Here is a 16,179-nt window from a genome sequence, read left to right as displayed (position 1 = left end):
TTCTGACTCACTGCATGAAGATGCCAGTATCTACAGTATATGACAGAGATGAGGTACTGTATAGCTGTGAGTTCATGTATTAGTCTAGTTACCCATTTAGTAAGGGAACCCCTTTTGGTGTTTTGACTCTTCAGGGAGGGAACCTCTTTTGGGGTTCTTGTTGCTATGCACTGTACAGTATATAGCAGCATAACATTTTTGTAATTTTTGAATACATATTTGAAGTTTTGGAAAAAACTTAGGTCAGGATTTAGAAGACTTTTTCTTTTTTTTTAATCGGCCTTATACTAAATGGGTGCAGCATAACAGGATTGTGGATTTAAACGAACAGTCTCAGAATTTGCAGGTTTTAGCATTTAGCACATGCTAGGTTGACCGGGATCCCCCAGGCGTCTGTACTTGACCCCGTCCTTTTACCCTCTATAGCAAGTCGAAAAATAGCCGCGTTATGAACTTGTAGTTCTGCTGCAGCATATTTTTGGCAGAATGTCACTGAATGTTTGCCTATTATTATTATTATTATTATTATTACAAATGTATTCATTTATTTTTGGGACTTTGAACATATATTTTTCATAAAGGTAAAAGCTCCCTAAGCTCATAATGCACTGAAATATCAGACAGACACAATCTGGTGGATTGTCTATTTTAGACAATTTTAGACAATCAGACAATTAGTATAGGTCTTAACTACTTTACTGTATATGCAAGCACCTTAGGGCCTGCGTCCACATTACTTTTACAATATATCTTCATCTGTCATTCTGTTGTCTTTCGCCCCCGTTCTCGTACTATACCGTCCCGCTCCTAATTCTGCATTGTCCTCTACCTTTCTCTGTCCTGTAACCCGTGGTAACAGAGCTGCATGCTCTACCTTTCTCTGTCCTGTAACCCGTGGTAACAGAGCTGCATGCTCTACCTTTCTCTGTCCTGTCCTGTAACCCGTGGTAACAGAGCTGTAACCCCTTTCTCTGTCCTGTCCTGTAACCCGTGGTAACAGAGCTGCATGCTCTACCTTTCTCTGTCCTGTAACCCGTGGTAACAGAGCTGCATGCTCTACCTTTCTCTGTCCTGTAACCCGTGGTAACAGAGCTGCATGTTCTACCTTTCTCTGTCCTGTCCTGTAACCCGTGGTAACAGAGCTGCATGCTCTACCTTTCTCTGTCCTGTCCTGTAACCCGTGGTAACAGAGCTGCATGCTCTGGAATGTAGCCCTCATATGGGATGAAGAGCCTTTCCCTGTTTTCCTCGGTAATGAAAACCAGATCCCCTCACACACTGTGTGTGTGTGTGTGTGTGTGTGTGTGTGTGTGTGTGTGTGTGTGTGTGTGTGTGTGTGTGTGTGTGTGTGTGTGTGTGTGTGTGTGTGTGTGTGTGTGTGTGTGTGTGTGTGTGTGTGTGTGTGTGTGTGTGTGTGTGTGTGTGTGTGTGTGTGTGTGTGTGTGTGTGTGTGTGTGTGTGTGTACCTCTCCCTACTCCTTGTTTTGCCAAGACACAAGTCTCTCATGAGAGAGAGAGGATACTGTTGGAATTCCTACTGTGTGTGATTTAGTGTCTACGGACATGCATGTTGTTCTCTATGTTTGCGCGTGGTGGTTGTAGAAAGGGGATTGTCCAGGAATTCAGCGGAGCAGGACATTCTCAAACCTTTCACTTTCAAGGTCCTGCAAAACTCTGAAAGTGTGTACACTATCGGCAGTATTACAGACCCGCACACACGCACACACTCTTTGAGAGCCACACTGTGTGGAAGGTTTGGAAATGGAGAGTGTTTCTGTGGAAGGGTTCCAAGAGGTCGCTCTGACATTCCACAACACCCCGTCCAGAATGTGTTTGTGTTCTAAGATGTGACATGAAGGAGGAGAGGAGAAACGGTCATTTTAAAGATGGAGTGCCGTAGTGTTTGTATTTTTTTCCCAGTTTTTCATGCGTTTATGAGGTGACAGTACTTCATTAGACACCTTGGTGTGGTTGTTATGTGCAATGATGCCTTCCGTTTGTATTTAGGGTTTCGTCCTGGAGGCTGAAACCCTGACAGTCAAACGTGCCAATGAAAAAAAACAGTGATATAGTGACATCACAATATCATTCCCTCCCTTAACCCCTCCCCCTTTTATCATACAACAACAGCTGTGGGTGTGGCTTCAGTTCAGGTGGATCACCACCCATCACGAACCACCAGGCAAACCAGGCATAATTAATGAACTGATGGGCGTGTCCACATAAAAACGACATTTTAACAAATACTGTACACTTTTTTCCTCCTTATATAACAAGAAGACCTGATGATCATCTTTTAGGGTGAAAAAAGAGTTGTGCAACCCCTCAAGTTTATCTCCCGTGGTCAGCACTTTACCCACTATTTGTGTGTGTGTGTGTGTGTGTGTGTGTGTGTGTGTGTGTGTGTGTGTGTGTGTGTGTGTGTGTGTGTGTGTGTGTGTGTGTGTGTGTGTGTGTGTGTGTGTGTGTGTGTGTGTGTGTGTGTGTGTGTGTGTGTGTGTGTGTGTGTGTGTGTGTGTGTGTGTGTGTGTGTGTGTGTGTGTGTGTGCTCAAACATGTAACATTTTGTACTGTCTCCAGGACATGGGGCTGCATGTCGTGTCTGGGTGCAATTAAAACGGTCTGTGGTTGCTTTACAGTCTTAATGAGTTGAAAAACCAACTATTCTGCGTGTGTGTGTGTGTGTGCATGTGTGCGCGTAGGTGGGATGTTTTGACCCCTACAGTGATGACCCCAGGCTCGGCATCCAGAAGATCAGCATGTGTAAATACAGCAGCAAGCTGGTGGTGGCGGGGACCGCTGGGCAGGTACAGTACAAACTGTACAGGACTGTTATGTAACGTACAGTACACGCCAGTGTTGTTTTCGTCGACTAAAACCAAGACCAAGAATGTTCGTTGACTACCTTTTTTCACTGACGAAAACTACATGGAAACTAAATGAAAACTAAGCTATGATGACTAAGACTAAATATGTAGATAAAGAAACTAGAGTAAAATGTTAGGAAGGGACTAGTGGACAAGAGATCCATTATAAGTAAGTAAGTCATTTTACACTTGGTTGCATGCTGAAAATAGCAGATCTACAAGCTTGTGAGCTTGTAGTATAGTATAAAATCAGCCATTACGAAGGCATCAAGGCCCGCCAAAATACATTTTAGTACAATAGATTCTAAAATCGTATCATATTTAGTCGACTAAAACTAGACGTTCCAGGTGACTAAAACTAAGTGAAAACTATTCAAGAGGCTATGACTAAAACTAAAATAGAAATTTGCTGCCAAAAACAACACTGGTACACACACACACACACACACACACACACACACACACGCATCTCCCTTATGGTGCGTTCCCACCGACAGATACAATATTTGTTTTAGACTTTGAGTGGCGCGAAGATCGATGCAACGACGTGACTTATTGGTGCGACGTTGCGTACTTCGTAGTGCTGCACGATTCTTCAATCTCGATTTTTCCTTCACAAGAATTGAGATCACGATTCTCAACACGATTCTAATTTTTTCCATGAAAATATTTATTAAAAAAACATAAACAAAAGAGTGACAAAAATGTATTGGGCCGCCAACTAGTGCTACACGATTCTTCACAAAATGCGATTGCATAGGTGTCTGAATCTAGAGTTCGATCTTTCTTCGTGCTTCGATCAGTACCAACTAAAGGAGGGCGAGGTGGACTAGACTTATTTAAATCACTTTTACTCACTTTTACTTTTAATTCAATCACTTTTTACTACCAAATCTGAGGAGTTAGATTAATGAAGAAAGAATTTGTCAAAACGTTAGATGGATCCAAGAAGTTGGAATATTTCAACAAAAAATCACGTCCTCTCACGTCCTTTACGTCACCAAATTTTGCATCTATTTGCATCTCTGTATAGACTTTGAATGTAATTGCACAGCGTAAACACCGGATTAAACCGTCACAATTCCACGGATGTGAAACGATCACCAGCTTCTGTATATGAACAAATGAACACTGAGGCAGGACTAGTGTTGATTTTGACAGCAGTCTTTTGAGTAAAACTTTATTTAGTTTTAGTCATATTTTAGTCATCTGAAATGTTTTTAGTATTAGTCTAGTTGTAGTCATCATAGCTTAGTTTTCATTTAGTCTTCACCAGTGAAAAAAGGTAATCGACGAACATTTTTCGTCATAGTTTTAGTCGACAAAAAAATCAACACTGAGGACCTCACTGTTACAGACTGCGTATCTTCTGTCCACACACAGGTGATGGTGATGGGCCTGAGTGACGAGCGCTCGGAGCACATGGTGGACGTGTCTGTGGTGGACCTGCTCCAGGACCGCGAGGGCTTCACCTGGAAGGGCCACGATAGGCTGGAGCCGCGCCTTAAGCCCGCCCCCTTCCCGCCGGGCTTCCAGCCGCTGGTGCTGGTGCAGTGCATGCCGCCCGCCTCGGTGACGGCGGTGACGCTGCACGCCGAGTGGAACCTCATCGCCTTCGGGACCAGTCACGGCTTCGGCCTGTTCGACTACCACAGACGCAACGCCGTGCTCGCCAGGTGGGGTACCCGTCAAAGCGCGGGGGGGGGTGGGGATGGGCTGTAGGGGGTTACCAGCCTGGCGCAAATATTAATTTTGTGTTGCAGCAACTGGTTTCCATGGGGGTCCTCAGGGCACATACGACAAGCAAACAAGAAAACAATCCAACAACACAGAACAAACAAATAAGGACTTGTGCTGTGTTCACACAGAAAGACACAAAGATTCACAGCATATTTGTCTGTCTGTCTGTCTGTCTGTCTGTCTGTCTGTCTGTCTGTCTGTGCTCCCAGGTGTACGCTGCATCCCAACGACTCCTTAGCGATGGAGGGACCACTGTCCAGAGTCAAGTCTCTGAAGAAGTCTCTGCGGCAGAGTTTCAGACGGATCCGCAAGAGCAGGGTGTCTGGCAAGAAGCGCACCATCACCACCACCCCCACCAGCAAGGTGAAACACGCACGCACACGTACGCACGCACACACACTATGCTTCTGATCACTGCCTATAGAGCGCCGAAGTCCTGACGTCATCCTCTCGATTCCCCTGGTTCCCGGAAGTAATTTCCCTATGGAGAATGACATGGGGTCATCTTAAAATCGTTTCATATAAGCATTGTGGTCCAAAAATAAACAAGCTGTCTCTGCGTTATTGTCAGGGAGGTGTCTCTGCATCGTTTGCGACAGTCAGTCACTCATATTTGATACAGTCTGTTTCTAACGAAAATGTAACTAATTCAGCAGTAACAATAGCGTTTTCTCTAGTCAGTTGATGATCCGTGCTACATAGAGTCCTGTAATGGCCGCGATCTTTAGCAGCGTTTATCTCAGAATTGATATGAGATGAAGCACGATCTTAGGATGTCAATGAAAACCTTGCGCGTTATCGAGATTAGCGTGTTTCATGCTAGTGAAGGGTCAGATTAGCATGTTTCATGCTAGTGAAGGGTCACTTTAGCATGTTTCATGCTAGTGAAGGGTCAGTTTAGCATGTTTCATGCTAGTGAAGGGTCAGATTAGCATGTTTCATGCTAGTGAAGGGTCAGATTAGCGTGTTTCATGCTAGTGAAGGGTCATTTCAGCGTGTTTCATGCTAGTGAAGGGTCATTTTAGCATGTTTCATGCTAGTGAAGGGTCAGATTAGCATGTTTCATGCTAGTGAAGGGTCAGATTAGCATGTTTCATGCTAGTGAAGGGTCAGTTTAGCATGTTTCATGCTATTGAAGGGTCAGATTAGCATGTTTCATGCTAGTGAAGGGTCAGATTAGCGTGTTTCATGCTAGTGAAGGGTCATTTTAGCATGTTTCATGCTAGTGAAGGGTCATTTTAGCATGTTTCATGCTAGTGAAGGGTCAGATCGAGCGACGGAAATGGAGGCGGCTAATACTTCTGGTTCAAGAGCCGCGTCACAGGGTCCGCAATTTGTAGTGTGTGACGCATTGTGAGCTTGTTGATCAACTATTTTCAAAAGATTTGTATACATTTGAAAACTTGAAACGGGACATTTTTGAATCCCGGACTTTCGCTTGTAACAGAGTATTTCTATATGGCAGTATTGATTTATCATCCTAAAGATAAACATTTGAGTACTTTTTTCCACGTTTTGTAGGTTCAGGAGGCCAACGCAGCACTTGCGGCGGAGCAGGAGGAGGTGGCTCCGGTACAGCGCCGGATCGAGCCGCGGTCGGCCGACGACTCGCTCTCCGGGGTGGTCCGATGTCTCTGCTTCGCTGACACCTTCCTACGAGACGGTATGCGCTAACATGCTAACACCCAGTGTTGGGAAAGTTCATTTATTTTATGAACTAGTTCAGTTCACAGTTCAGAAAACCCCCATGTGGGGGTTCCGGGGGGGGGGGGTTCCAGACCCACAGGAACGCACCCAGGGCGAGCCGCCCCGCGTCCGAAACGGTTGAGAAATGACAGAGTTACCGTGTGCCGGTGGTTGCACCACTCAGTTCACACGGGTGTGGTTTTATTTTTTTACATTTTGGGAAAAAAATAGCTCTTTGCAATGTGAAATGCCACCGAATTTAAGGATTGATCCTTTTCCTTGTCTCTATTATGGGCCAACTTTTGAAGGGTCTCAGTTCTTACAGCCTGCAAGCTCACAGCCTCACAGCCACAGCCTACAAGCTCACAACGCGTTGCGACCGCAACGCGGTGTGAGCTTGTAGATCAGGCATCACTGCGCTTCTGTGGAGGGAGGGAGATATATTTTGTTGACCGAACGAGGCGATCATGTATGGACAGTTGGACACATACGACCAACCTAAGCAATTGGAATCTATTTTCCGTTGCACATTATAAACACGTTTACTTTACCTCCTCAGTGTTTGGGTCGGGACATGTAGGACTGTATGTGTCTGCTGTCTGCGTGCATATGCGCGCTGTGCGCTCCAGTGAAATTGTGCGGCTTGAGAAAGATTAGTTAATTTGTGTTGGATAAGGGCTTATTGGTGGGTTTTCCCGTGGTCGGTTACAAATCACGCGTGGTCGGTTACAAATCACGCGTCGTCGGTTACAAATCACGCGTGGTCGGTTACAAATCACGCGTGGTCGGTTACAAATCACGCGTGGTCCGTTACAAATCACGCGTGGTCGGTTACAAATCACCCGTGGTCGGTTACAAATCACCGGTGATGTTACAAATGAAGTTACAAATCACCGGTGCTGCATGTTACAAATCACCCGTGGTCGGTTACAAATCACCCGTGGTCGGTTACAAATCACCCGTGGTCGGTTACAAATCACCCGTGGTCGGTTACAAATCACCCGTGTCCTGTAAGGAATACTTTGAAATCTACAGTAGCTGTACTTATTCATTCTGAAATGTCATCTTGTAATGTATTTGTGTTTAAATTGTATGTTATGTTTACTGCAGTCAGGCATCATTGGCTCTCAAGGTCCCTGAACAAATTAATGTGAAAGAAGAAATTATATATTTTTTAATATATGTTTGCCTCTTGGTCTCGTTGCTCTCCTAATAAAAATAACATAATTATTATATAACACATTCCTAAAACACTCACATGGACACGCTCACTCATACACAATCATTGTTGTGTTTCATTGTTAAAGGAGCATTCAGTGATTTGGGTAATTTGGAAAACACCCCGGTGTGCCCTGGTAACAAGTTGTGCACATGCACGCACTACAATGGGGTGACACGCGACAGGCCAACAGCACACACACCAAGGCCCGCCCCCGCTCGATCATGATTGGCGGAAGGCCCCTCTCTATCCTGATTGGATGAAGGTTTTGCCACCTAGCCAAAAACAAGGTTTTTTTTTTACCCCTGGGGGTTAACTGGGGACAGGGATGGACCCCTTATATGGTCAGCACACTCTATAGTAGGGAGGATTATCACAACAAAACAAAAAAGAAGTGATATTTGAATTAAGTGAAATCACTGAATATACCTTTAACTAAGGGACTGCAATGGAAATAAGCCGTCGGCTTTCTTGCATTTATCCTTTTGATAGTGATATATAACTATGTGCATTTTTCTGTAAACATTGTCAATAAACATATCAATCAATCAATCAATCTCCAGGAACGCACCATGGCCCCACGCTGTGGGCGGGCACCAACTCGGGCAGCGTGTACGCCTACGCCCTGGAGGTGCCGGGCGTGGGCGGCGGCGGGCGCCTGTGCGACCGAGGTGTCTCTTCCGGCGGCGGCGGCGAGGGCAGAGACGCGTGCGCCGAGGCGGTCCTGGGCAAGGAGATCCAGCTGATGCACCGGGCGCCCGTGGTGTCCATCTGCGTGCTGGACGGCCGGGGGAGGCCGCTGCCCGACCCCTACGAGGCGGCGCAGGACCTGGCCACGGCGCCCGACATGGCCAACGCACACTCGGTGCTCATCGCCTCGGAGGAGCAGCTCAAGGTATATAGAACTCGTTGAGAACCTGAGACCACATTCTACAAAATGTCTTCTAAAATCGTGACAGTTTTCTGATGTATGTACAGTACAGTATATCAGTGGTTATCAAACTATTTCATGTCAAGGACTCCCGTTGGAAAATATGTTGTTCCAGGCAGGGACCCAACCACCAGAAGCAAAGATATGAGTTAAAAAACGTTCGCTTTGAACAAATATTATTCAAATATTTCAATTGAGCTTGTAGATCTGTTATTTTTCAACAGCGAAAGATTAATGGTTAATATGAGGTCCTCAGGTCTAAATGTATTAACCCATTTTGGGCGGGAACCGCTTTTGGTGTTAGCATTAGCATTATGTTATGCTTTAGCTATTGAAAAATAGCAGATCTACAAGCTCATAGGGCGCCACCGAGTGGCGCGCTACGAGCTTGTAGGTCTGCTATTTTTGAAAAACGACTGACAGAAACATAGCTTTTTCAGAAAACTGTCAGGATGTAGAAGACATTTTTAGAATCTGATCTCAGGTCAAAATGGGTTAAGGGAGGAGAAAATACTGGAATATTTCAGAAATATGCGTATATTGTGTACCGTCTGTCTGTCTCTGTCGTACTTGTTAGTTCCATTCCTGCCGGGGCTACCCATGCTAAAAATGCATTGTTGCTGTCAGGCAGTCTGTGAGCTTGTGACTAAATCCTAACTACAGCACCTTGTAACTTTGTTTTGAAAGGTGCTTTATAAATAAAATGTACTTACTTACTTACTTACTTACATTGGATCAATTGGAACACAGGTTATTTTTCTATTTTGTGGAAAGTAACCATTTTGGACATGCATTTTGGAATCCCCCCACCGCCCAACCCTTTTCCCCTCACTGTATATGTTTCTTTTCCCTTTTTACCTCCCTTATGATGCATTTCTGTTCTGTTCTTTGACTATATAGAAGTGTCTATTTGTACGTCTCTAAATGTTTTGATGAATTGAACAAGGTGGACCCTCTTGTAAACAAGTGTAACGCTTAATTGGGTCGTCCACTCACAGTTAACAGTCTTTGTATTGAGTTTGTGCTTGAAATGTACTGTAATTCTGCAAACTGTTAATAAATATTTCAATCAATCAATCAATCAAAAAACACACCCCTCCCTCCGCAGGTGTTCTCCCTTCCCAAGGTCAGCGCCAAGACCAAGTTCAAGCTGACGGCCCACGAGGGCTGTCGGGTGAGGAAGGTAGCCCTGGTGGTGCTGAGTTCTACGGCCCAGGAGGACTACAGCGAACACACCATGGTCTGTCTCACCAACCTGGGAGACATGCACACCTTCAACATCCCCGCCCTGCGGCCACAGGTGTGTGTGTGTGTGTGTGTGTGTGTGTGTGTGTGTGTGTGTGTGTGTGTGTGTGTGTGTGTGTGTGTGTGTGTGTGTGTGTGTGTGTGTGTGTGTGTGTGTGTGTGTGTGTGTGTGTGTGTGTGTGTGTGTGTGTGTGTGTGTGTGTGTGTGTGTGTGTGTGTGTGTGTGTGTGTGTGTGTGTGTGTGTGTGTGTGGTGTTGTTCTGACATTTCACTGTGGTTAGAATGTGTTTGTACATCTCTTAACCCATTTTGACCTGAGATCAGATTCTAAAAATGTCTTCTACATCCTGACAGTTTTCTGAAAAAGCTATGTTTCTATGTCAGTCGTTCTTCGATTTTTCAAAAATAGCAGATCTACAAGCTCGTAGCGCGCCACTCGGTGGCCCGCTATGAGCTTGTAGATCTGCTATTTTTCAATAGCTAAAGCATAACATGATGCTAAACACCAAAAGGGGTTCTCGCCCAGAATGGGTTAATGCTGTCTGGAAGGACTTTCTGGCCACAAAACCATTAAACGACTGTCAGATGGCGAGAGCGAGAGAGGACGAGTGAGACGAAGAGAGAGAGAGAGAGAGAGAACACGTAAACATGAAAAGGAGAGCCATTAAGTAGTAAAAAGATAATGTAGAGAAATGGCGAAGGGAAGGAGTTCTCCAGCTGTGCTGGAAAGACAAAAGAAGGAACTGAGAGGAGAGAAAGAGAGGGTGGTGTGAGGAAAACAGAGCTGCTCAGCTGTTAAAACGAAATGACGAGAGGAGAGCACACTGTGAAGCAGACGGACGCGCGTGCGTGCGCATGTGTGTGTGCGTATGCATGCGATTAACCACAACCAGTGCGTGAAGAAGTACTTGCATGTTTTACTTAAGTAAAAGTATCAATACTGCAATGTGAAACGCATTTTACCAAAATAAATGAATGAGAACTCTTTTTTTTTTGGTAAAATGTGTTGCTTTTTTGAAAAGAACAAAACGGAGCAATAAAAATCACACAAGTGAGGGGCGCTCTTATCATCGTACATCATCATGACATAACATGTCTATTTGCTCGTCCACATTATGACGTACATTCTCCATTCATTGTCAATGGGAATTGAATGTTTGTGTAGGACATAAATACCGATTTGCTCGTCCACATATGGCGTACATTCTCCATTCATTGTCAATGGGAATTGAATGTTTGTGTAAGACGAAAATCTTCACTAATACAGTAGCTGAATATAGGAGGGGCTAACGCCCCTCAAAAACGTAAAACAGGAATGAGAGGAGAAATTAACAGTGGATGAATAAGATGAATAGCTAATTATGAATGAACCATAACCTCCCATTTGACAAGACATCACCATCAATGGTTCGTTCTGTATGATGTGTACAAGCAGACAGTGGCGTGCACAGATAGACACTAGGGGGTGCTAGAGCACCACCTGCCACCTGCCCTTGCCCTCTGGCCAGCCCTTAAAAGAAACAATATATTATTTATGCCCCAAAATCTATAAATCTCACATTATTAAGGCAACCGGCCGGTTCCACGCGCTGCACAAGGTGCCCTTTTTTCACTTGAGCACCTGCCCCTCTAAATGTCTGTGCACGCCACTGCAAGCAGAACAAAGCCAGCCATACAAGCCATGCCACGTTAACTTTACTTTTACTTTATTTTATTTTGATGGGACGGTGCATATTAATGGACATTACATGTAAATACAATGTAAATACACTGGATTTAGCAAAGATGCCAGTTTTCATCCGCAGTCCCCACACAAAACATAAAAATCACACTTGTGTAAAGTGAGGGGCGCTCTTATCATCATACATCATCATACATCACATTCCGTGCTCAGCCAATCAAACCATTTCCAGTCATCATCATTCTCAGTCCTCAATTTGTACTTTGCTCAGCCAATCAAATCCTCGCTAAAGTTCACACACAGCTGGGCATTTCAAAAACGAAACAGGCAGGCAGTGAAGCACAATACACTACAATTAGTAGTGTTGTTATGGGGCAATTCAGAATTGTAACTAAAGTAACTTGTGCATAAAGTGCAGTATTTCTTTCAAGTAATACAGGACGCACTGTCAAGGTGCACTACTAGACTATTAGCCTACCGGTATACATGTTGGTCACAGGTTTGGTCGTCGAGTAACCATACCATACAGAGGGTGGACAAAACACCTGCATATACCTTGAAGCACTCTGATAATGCTACTGAATAAGTAACCATAATATGCAATGTGCCGTCAGCCACATTCAGAGTCAAGTACTTGGAAGAGGTTTTGGGAAATATCTTTCATTGTCTAGAACAGGGGTTCTCAACGTTTTTGGCCGGGGACCCCCGGAAATGCTTTGGCAATGTCTCAGGACCCCCGCCCCGCCCCCTCCCGACCCCCAATATAAATTGACTGCTACAATAACCTTAAACCATTTTGGGCGGGAACCCCTTTTGGTGTTTTAAGCATTGTTATAATTTAGCTATTGAAAAATAGCAGATCTACAAGCTCATAGCGCGCCACCGAGTGGCGCGCTACGAGCTTGTAGGTCTGCTATTTTTGAAAAATCGTGAAAATAAAATTTTAAAAAAAATCTTTTTTTTTCCTTTTTTTTTAAAATAATTTGGGGACCCCCTAAAATAATTTGGCGACCCCCCGAGGGGGGGAACCCCTGGTCTAGAAGTACTGCACCGCACCACTTATTCCCTCATGGGGGAGAACATAAAACATCTCTTTATACCAAAGTGTAACAGTAGGAGGGCTGTCTTTAATCCAATTAATTAAAATACATTTCCGGGCAAGGAGTAGGAGCTTATAAAAGGAAAATGATAATGTGACAAAGGAATTGTGAGCTCTTGTGAGACGAGGCCCAAGATCCCCTCCCTTTCTGGGATCCTTCTTCTTTGTTTTGGCAGTTCTGATTATCAAGTTGTGGTCTGTGTAGCCCAGGGCTGGGCAACTTTGACGATGGCGAGGGCCAATATATTTCCACACTCACTCCAGAGGGCCACAGTGCATATTACTGTCGTAGCAAAAATAGCTGATCTATAAGTTCAAAACGCGTCGCAGCTATATTTGAATTGAAAACCTGTATAGTTTTTACTATTTTTGAATTGGAATCCTGAAAAGTAACCTTTTTATTGAATTTCAAATGCATTTAGTTTTAGTTATGTTCACTTTATGAACTGTTAACATAACCACATTGGACACAAAAAGACAATAACTAGTCATGACGTAATTAAAGCGGGTTTGGAATTGTAACAGCTGAAATCAATACTATATCAGTATTCATGTGGCCCCCGGGCCACCAGTTGCCCACCCCTGGTGTAGCCTATAATGCATATAAAATTGGGGGTCCTTGAAATTAAAAAGGATGAGAATCCCTGTCCTTAGACTGTCTCTCACTCTGTACGTGTATAAGCTAGCTAGCTAACTTAGCTAAACACATAATGGGGGCCGATCAACACACTTCTCGCGGTGCCATTTTCTCGCGTATCGGTGTGTATACAAGTGTGTGTATACATCAAACAATAAAAACGTAACAAACTTAATATACTTGAGGTGGGGAATCTGAGCGTCTCCCATCCTGTGAACGTACTGTATGAACGAAGCTGAGCACAGTCATTTATTATCTGCTGTGTGTATAGTCTCGTCACTCTCGTGTCATTTTCTTGTTTTTGTCACTCTTGACATGTTGTGACCTTGTGTTTGCTGTGTCTTCAGGTGCGCTACGACTGCATTCGTAAAGAGGACATCAGTGGCATCGCGTCCTGTGTCTTCACCAAGAATGGACAGGGTGAGGAATTTCAACTTCTCGTACTCTCCAGGAAACACACTTACTTATTCATTCAAATGTGTCTCCTACTCACACTTCTGTGAAGTGCGGGGAGCCTCATGTATTTATATTGACCCACATGACGTTACATGACATTTACTGCTGTAAACAAACATTACAATAATCCATAGCCTTGGCCGCCACTCTGTTTGTTCAAGGGCTCTAAATAAACGTTAGCAGGTGAATTCATTCACTTCATAGCTGGATGGTTTTTATTTTTTATTTCTTTTGCCTCCCCGCTATCTTTTGGATGCATTCTCAGTCCAAATATCTGGTTCACTTCTTCTCAGTTATAAGCATAATACTAACTGAAATATTCCACTGCGGCCTCCTTTAGTCACTTCGTCACAGACTGATGGCGGTTTAAGATAATTAAGAGTTTCCACACCTTTGTTTGCTCCAGGTTCTCAAAGCAGCACAATTCTATCCTCAATTACGCTGGCATGTCTGGTATGTTCTTTGCGTTTAATGTGTGGAACAGAGAAGCAATTCGACCATAAAGGCTTCAAGGGTCATTCAACGTTCATGGCATTCTCGCCCACAACTGAAATGCACGTCTGTATAGAGCGTCGCAGTCCCGCCCCCTACCATGGACCAGGAAATGAATCCCAATGCATTTTTCCCATAGATATTTCAAAAAGTATTTATTTAAAGACGGTTACGCCGCGGACAAAGCCAACTCGAGTCGTGACAACTCATGACAACACAAACAATATTTTGGACCAAACAAATAATTACAAAGAAGAAAAACAACAAAAAAATCTGCCGTTTTTTCTTCTTTCTAATTATTGGTTCGGCCCAAAATATTGTGTGTGGTATGCAAATGAAGGGGAGTTGGCTTTGTCCGCGGCGTAAATGTCTTTAAATAAATACTTTCTGAAATGTCTTTGAGGAAAATGAACGGAGAATCATTTCCTGGTCCATGGTAGGGGGCGGGACTGCGACGCTCTATTATGTGTTTCAATAATAGTCAGTCTAACTGCATGTTGTCCGTCTGTTGTCCTGTCCAGGTTTCTACCTGATCTCCCCCTCCGAGTACGAGAGGTTCTCGCTGTCGGCCAAGGTCCTCACTGAGCCACTGTGTTCTGTTCAGCTGGATCGGCCCTTAGAACACACACTTACCAGGTGCCTACCGCACGCACACACACACACACACACACGTCACACACACACACACACACACACACACACACAGACACTTACCAGGTACCTACCGCACACACTCTCTCTCCAGGGTTCCCACGGTCATGACATTGACATTCCTGGAAATATTTGAAATTGAGATTTAGTTAGTAAAAGATATTTTCCAAAACACGTAAAACATTACACGAAATATGTAACAAAGTTGTGGAAATTGGGTTAAATATTTTGGAAACGTTTTGTAAATTAATTGGTAAAAAATGATTGTGAACTCTGTGTGTGTGTCTCTCTCTCTCTCTCTCTCTCTCTCTCTCTCTCTCTCTCTCTCGCTCTCGCTCACTCACTCACTCACTTACTTATTTTTGGAGAAAAGATCTTTGGCTAGTTTAGATTGTTACTGTCAAGGCTTCCTTGTGAGTTAAACAGTTGTGATGACATCATTGTCATGTTCTGACATCATGGCATGGTTTGTGTGTCCCTCTAGCGACGGCATGACGCCTCAGCGTCAGGCCAACGGAACCCACAGGCTGGGTCAGGCTGAGGGTACGTAAAAAGACACGCACACACACACACACACACACACACACACACACAGCGTCAGGCCAACGGAACCCACAGGCTGGGTCAGGCTGAGGGTACGTAAAAAGACACGCACACACACGCGCACGCACACGCACACACCAGGGGTCACCAACATGTCCGTACACGGACAAATGTGTCCGACTTGGTCTTGTCCGTGGCAAATGTTTGATTTTCTGTTTTACACACCATTATAATGTTCTCATTTTGATCATAACACCCACTTACTGAATGTCAAGTCTCCAGGTTTTCTTCAGAATATGACAATTATTTATTCTGACTGTCTATGGCACATTAGGAGTCCAACTAGTTCTCAAATGTTTTATTTGCAAAAGAAAACCTTAATTCTGAGAACACTCTCAGAGTTACAAACCTGTTATGGTCATTCCGGGCTATCCTATCTATGTATGTGTTTCTGGTAATATTATTGTCCACTCATTACTTGCGCAAGCAGAGCGTGCAAGTAATGTTATCAGTCAGGTGCTATGATGCGCGTGTTCGGGGCCAGCACATGTTATGACGTCATATGCTGGCCCCAAGCTGACCGTGCAGGTATGTTTTCCGTCATCCTACGAAGCATATGTCCCATGACGTGATGAAGATATGTACCAATGTCCCTTAGAATGAACGTGATATGATGTCATACGGACATACGGAAGCTGACCGCGCAGGTATGCTTTCCGTGAACCGTGATGAAGATTATGTACCAACGCCAGGGTATAATTGGTTGACGATGGTGACGTAATGATGATATGTTTCAGTGTCAAGTACATACGCATCAAACCACCCAGCTAATCACATTATAACACTATACCACTCAGAAACTACATATACATACATATAGACACACATATATGGACATATGAGCATATGACATGATGAATATATGTACCAAT

General features: G+C 44.1%; 1 protein-coding gene across 2 annotated transcripts in view; it reads left to right on the top strand.

Annotated features, from left to right (window-relative positions):
* llgl1 (LLGL scribble cell polarity complex component 1) overlaps positions 1 to 16,179 on the top strand; it is a 95,750-nt gene that overhangs the window by 71,706 nt on the left and 7,865 nt on the right. For both annotated transcript variants that reach the window (XM_079519683.1, XM_079519682.1), the window contains exons 13-21: positions 2,703 to 2,807; positions 4,251 to 4,543; positions 4,817 to 4,970; positions 6,129 to 6,270; positions 8,076 to 8,407; positions 9,552 to 9,743; positions 13,453 to 13,525; positions 14,575 to 14,689; positions 15,189 to 15,247. In XM_079519683.1, coding sequence (XP_079375809.1) covers positions 2,703 to 2,807; positions 4,251 to 4,543; positions 4,817 to 4,970; positions 6,129 to 6,270; positions 8,076 to 8,407; positions 9,552 to 9,743; positions 13,453 to 13,525; positions 14,575 to 14,689; positions 15,189 to 15,247 — 1,465 coding nt within the window. The remainder of the gene's footprint in view (positions 1 to 2,702; positions 2,808 to 4,250; positions 4,544 to 4,816; positions 4,971 to 6,128; positions 6,271 to 8,075; positions 8,408 to 9,551; positions 9,744 to 13,452; positions 13,526 to 14,574; positions 14,690 to 15,188; positions 15,248 to 16,179) is intronic.

Source organism: Electrona antarctica (assembly GCF_951216825.1).
Source record: "Electrona antarctica genome assembly, chromosome: 14".
In the NCBI taxonomy this organism is placed as follows: Eukaryota; Metazoa; Chordata; class Actinopteri; order Myctophiformes; family Myctophidae; genus Electrona; species Electrona antarctica.
Note: the sequence above shows the minus strand (reverse complement) of the source record. Positions and strands in the feature narration are given on the sequence as shown.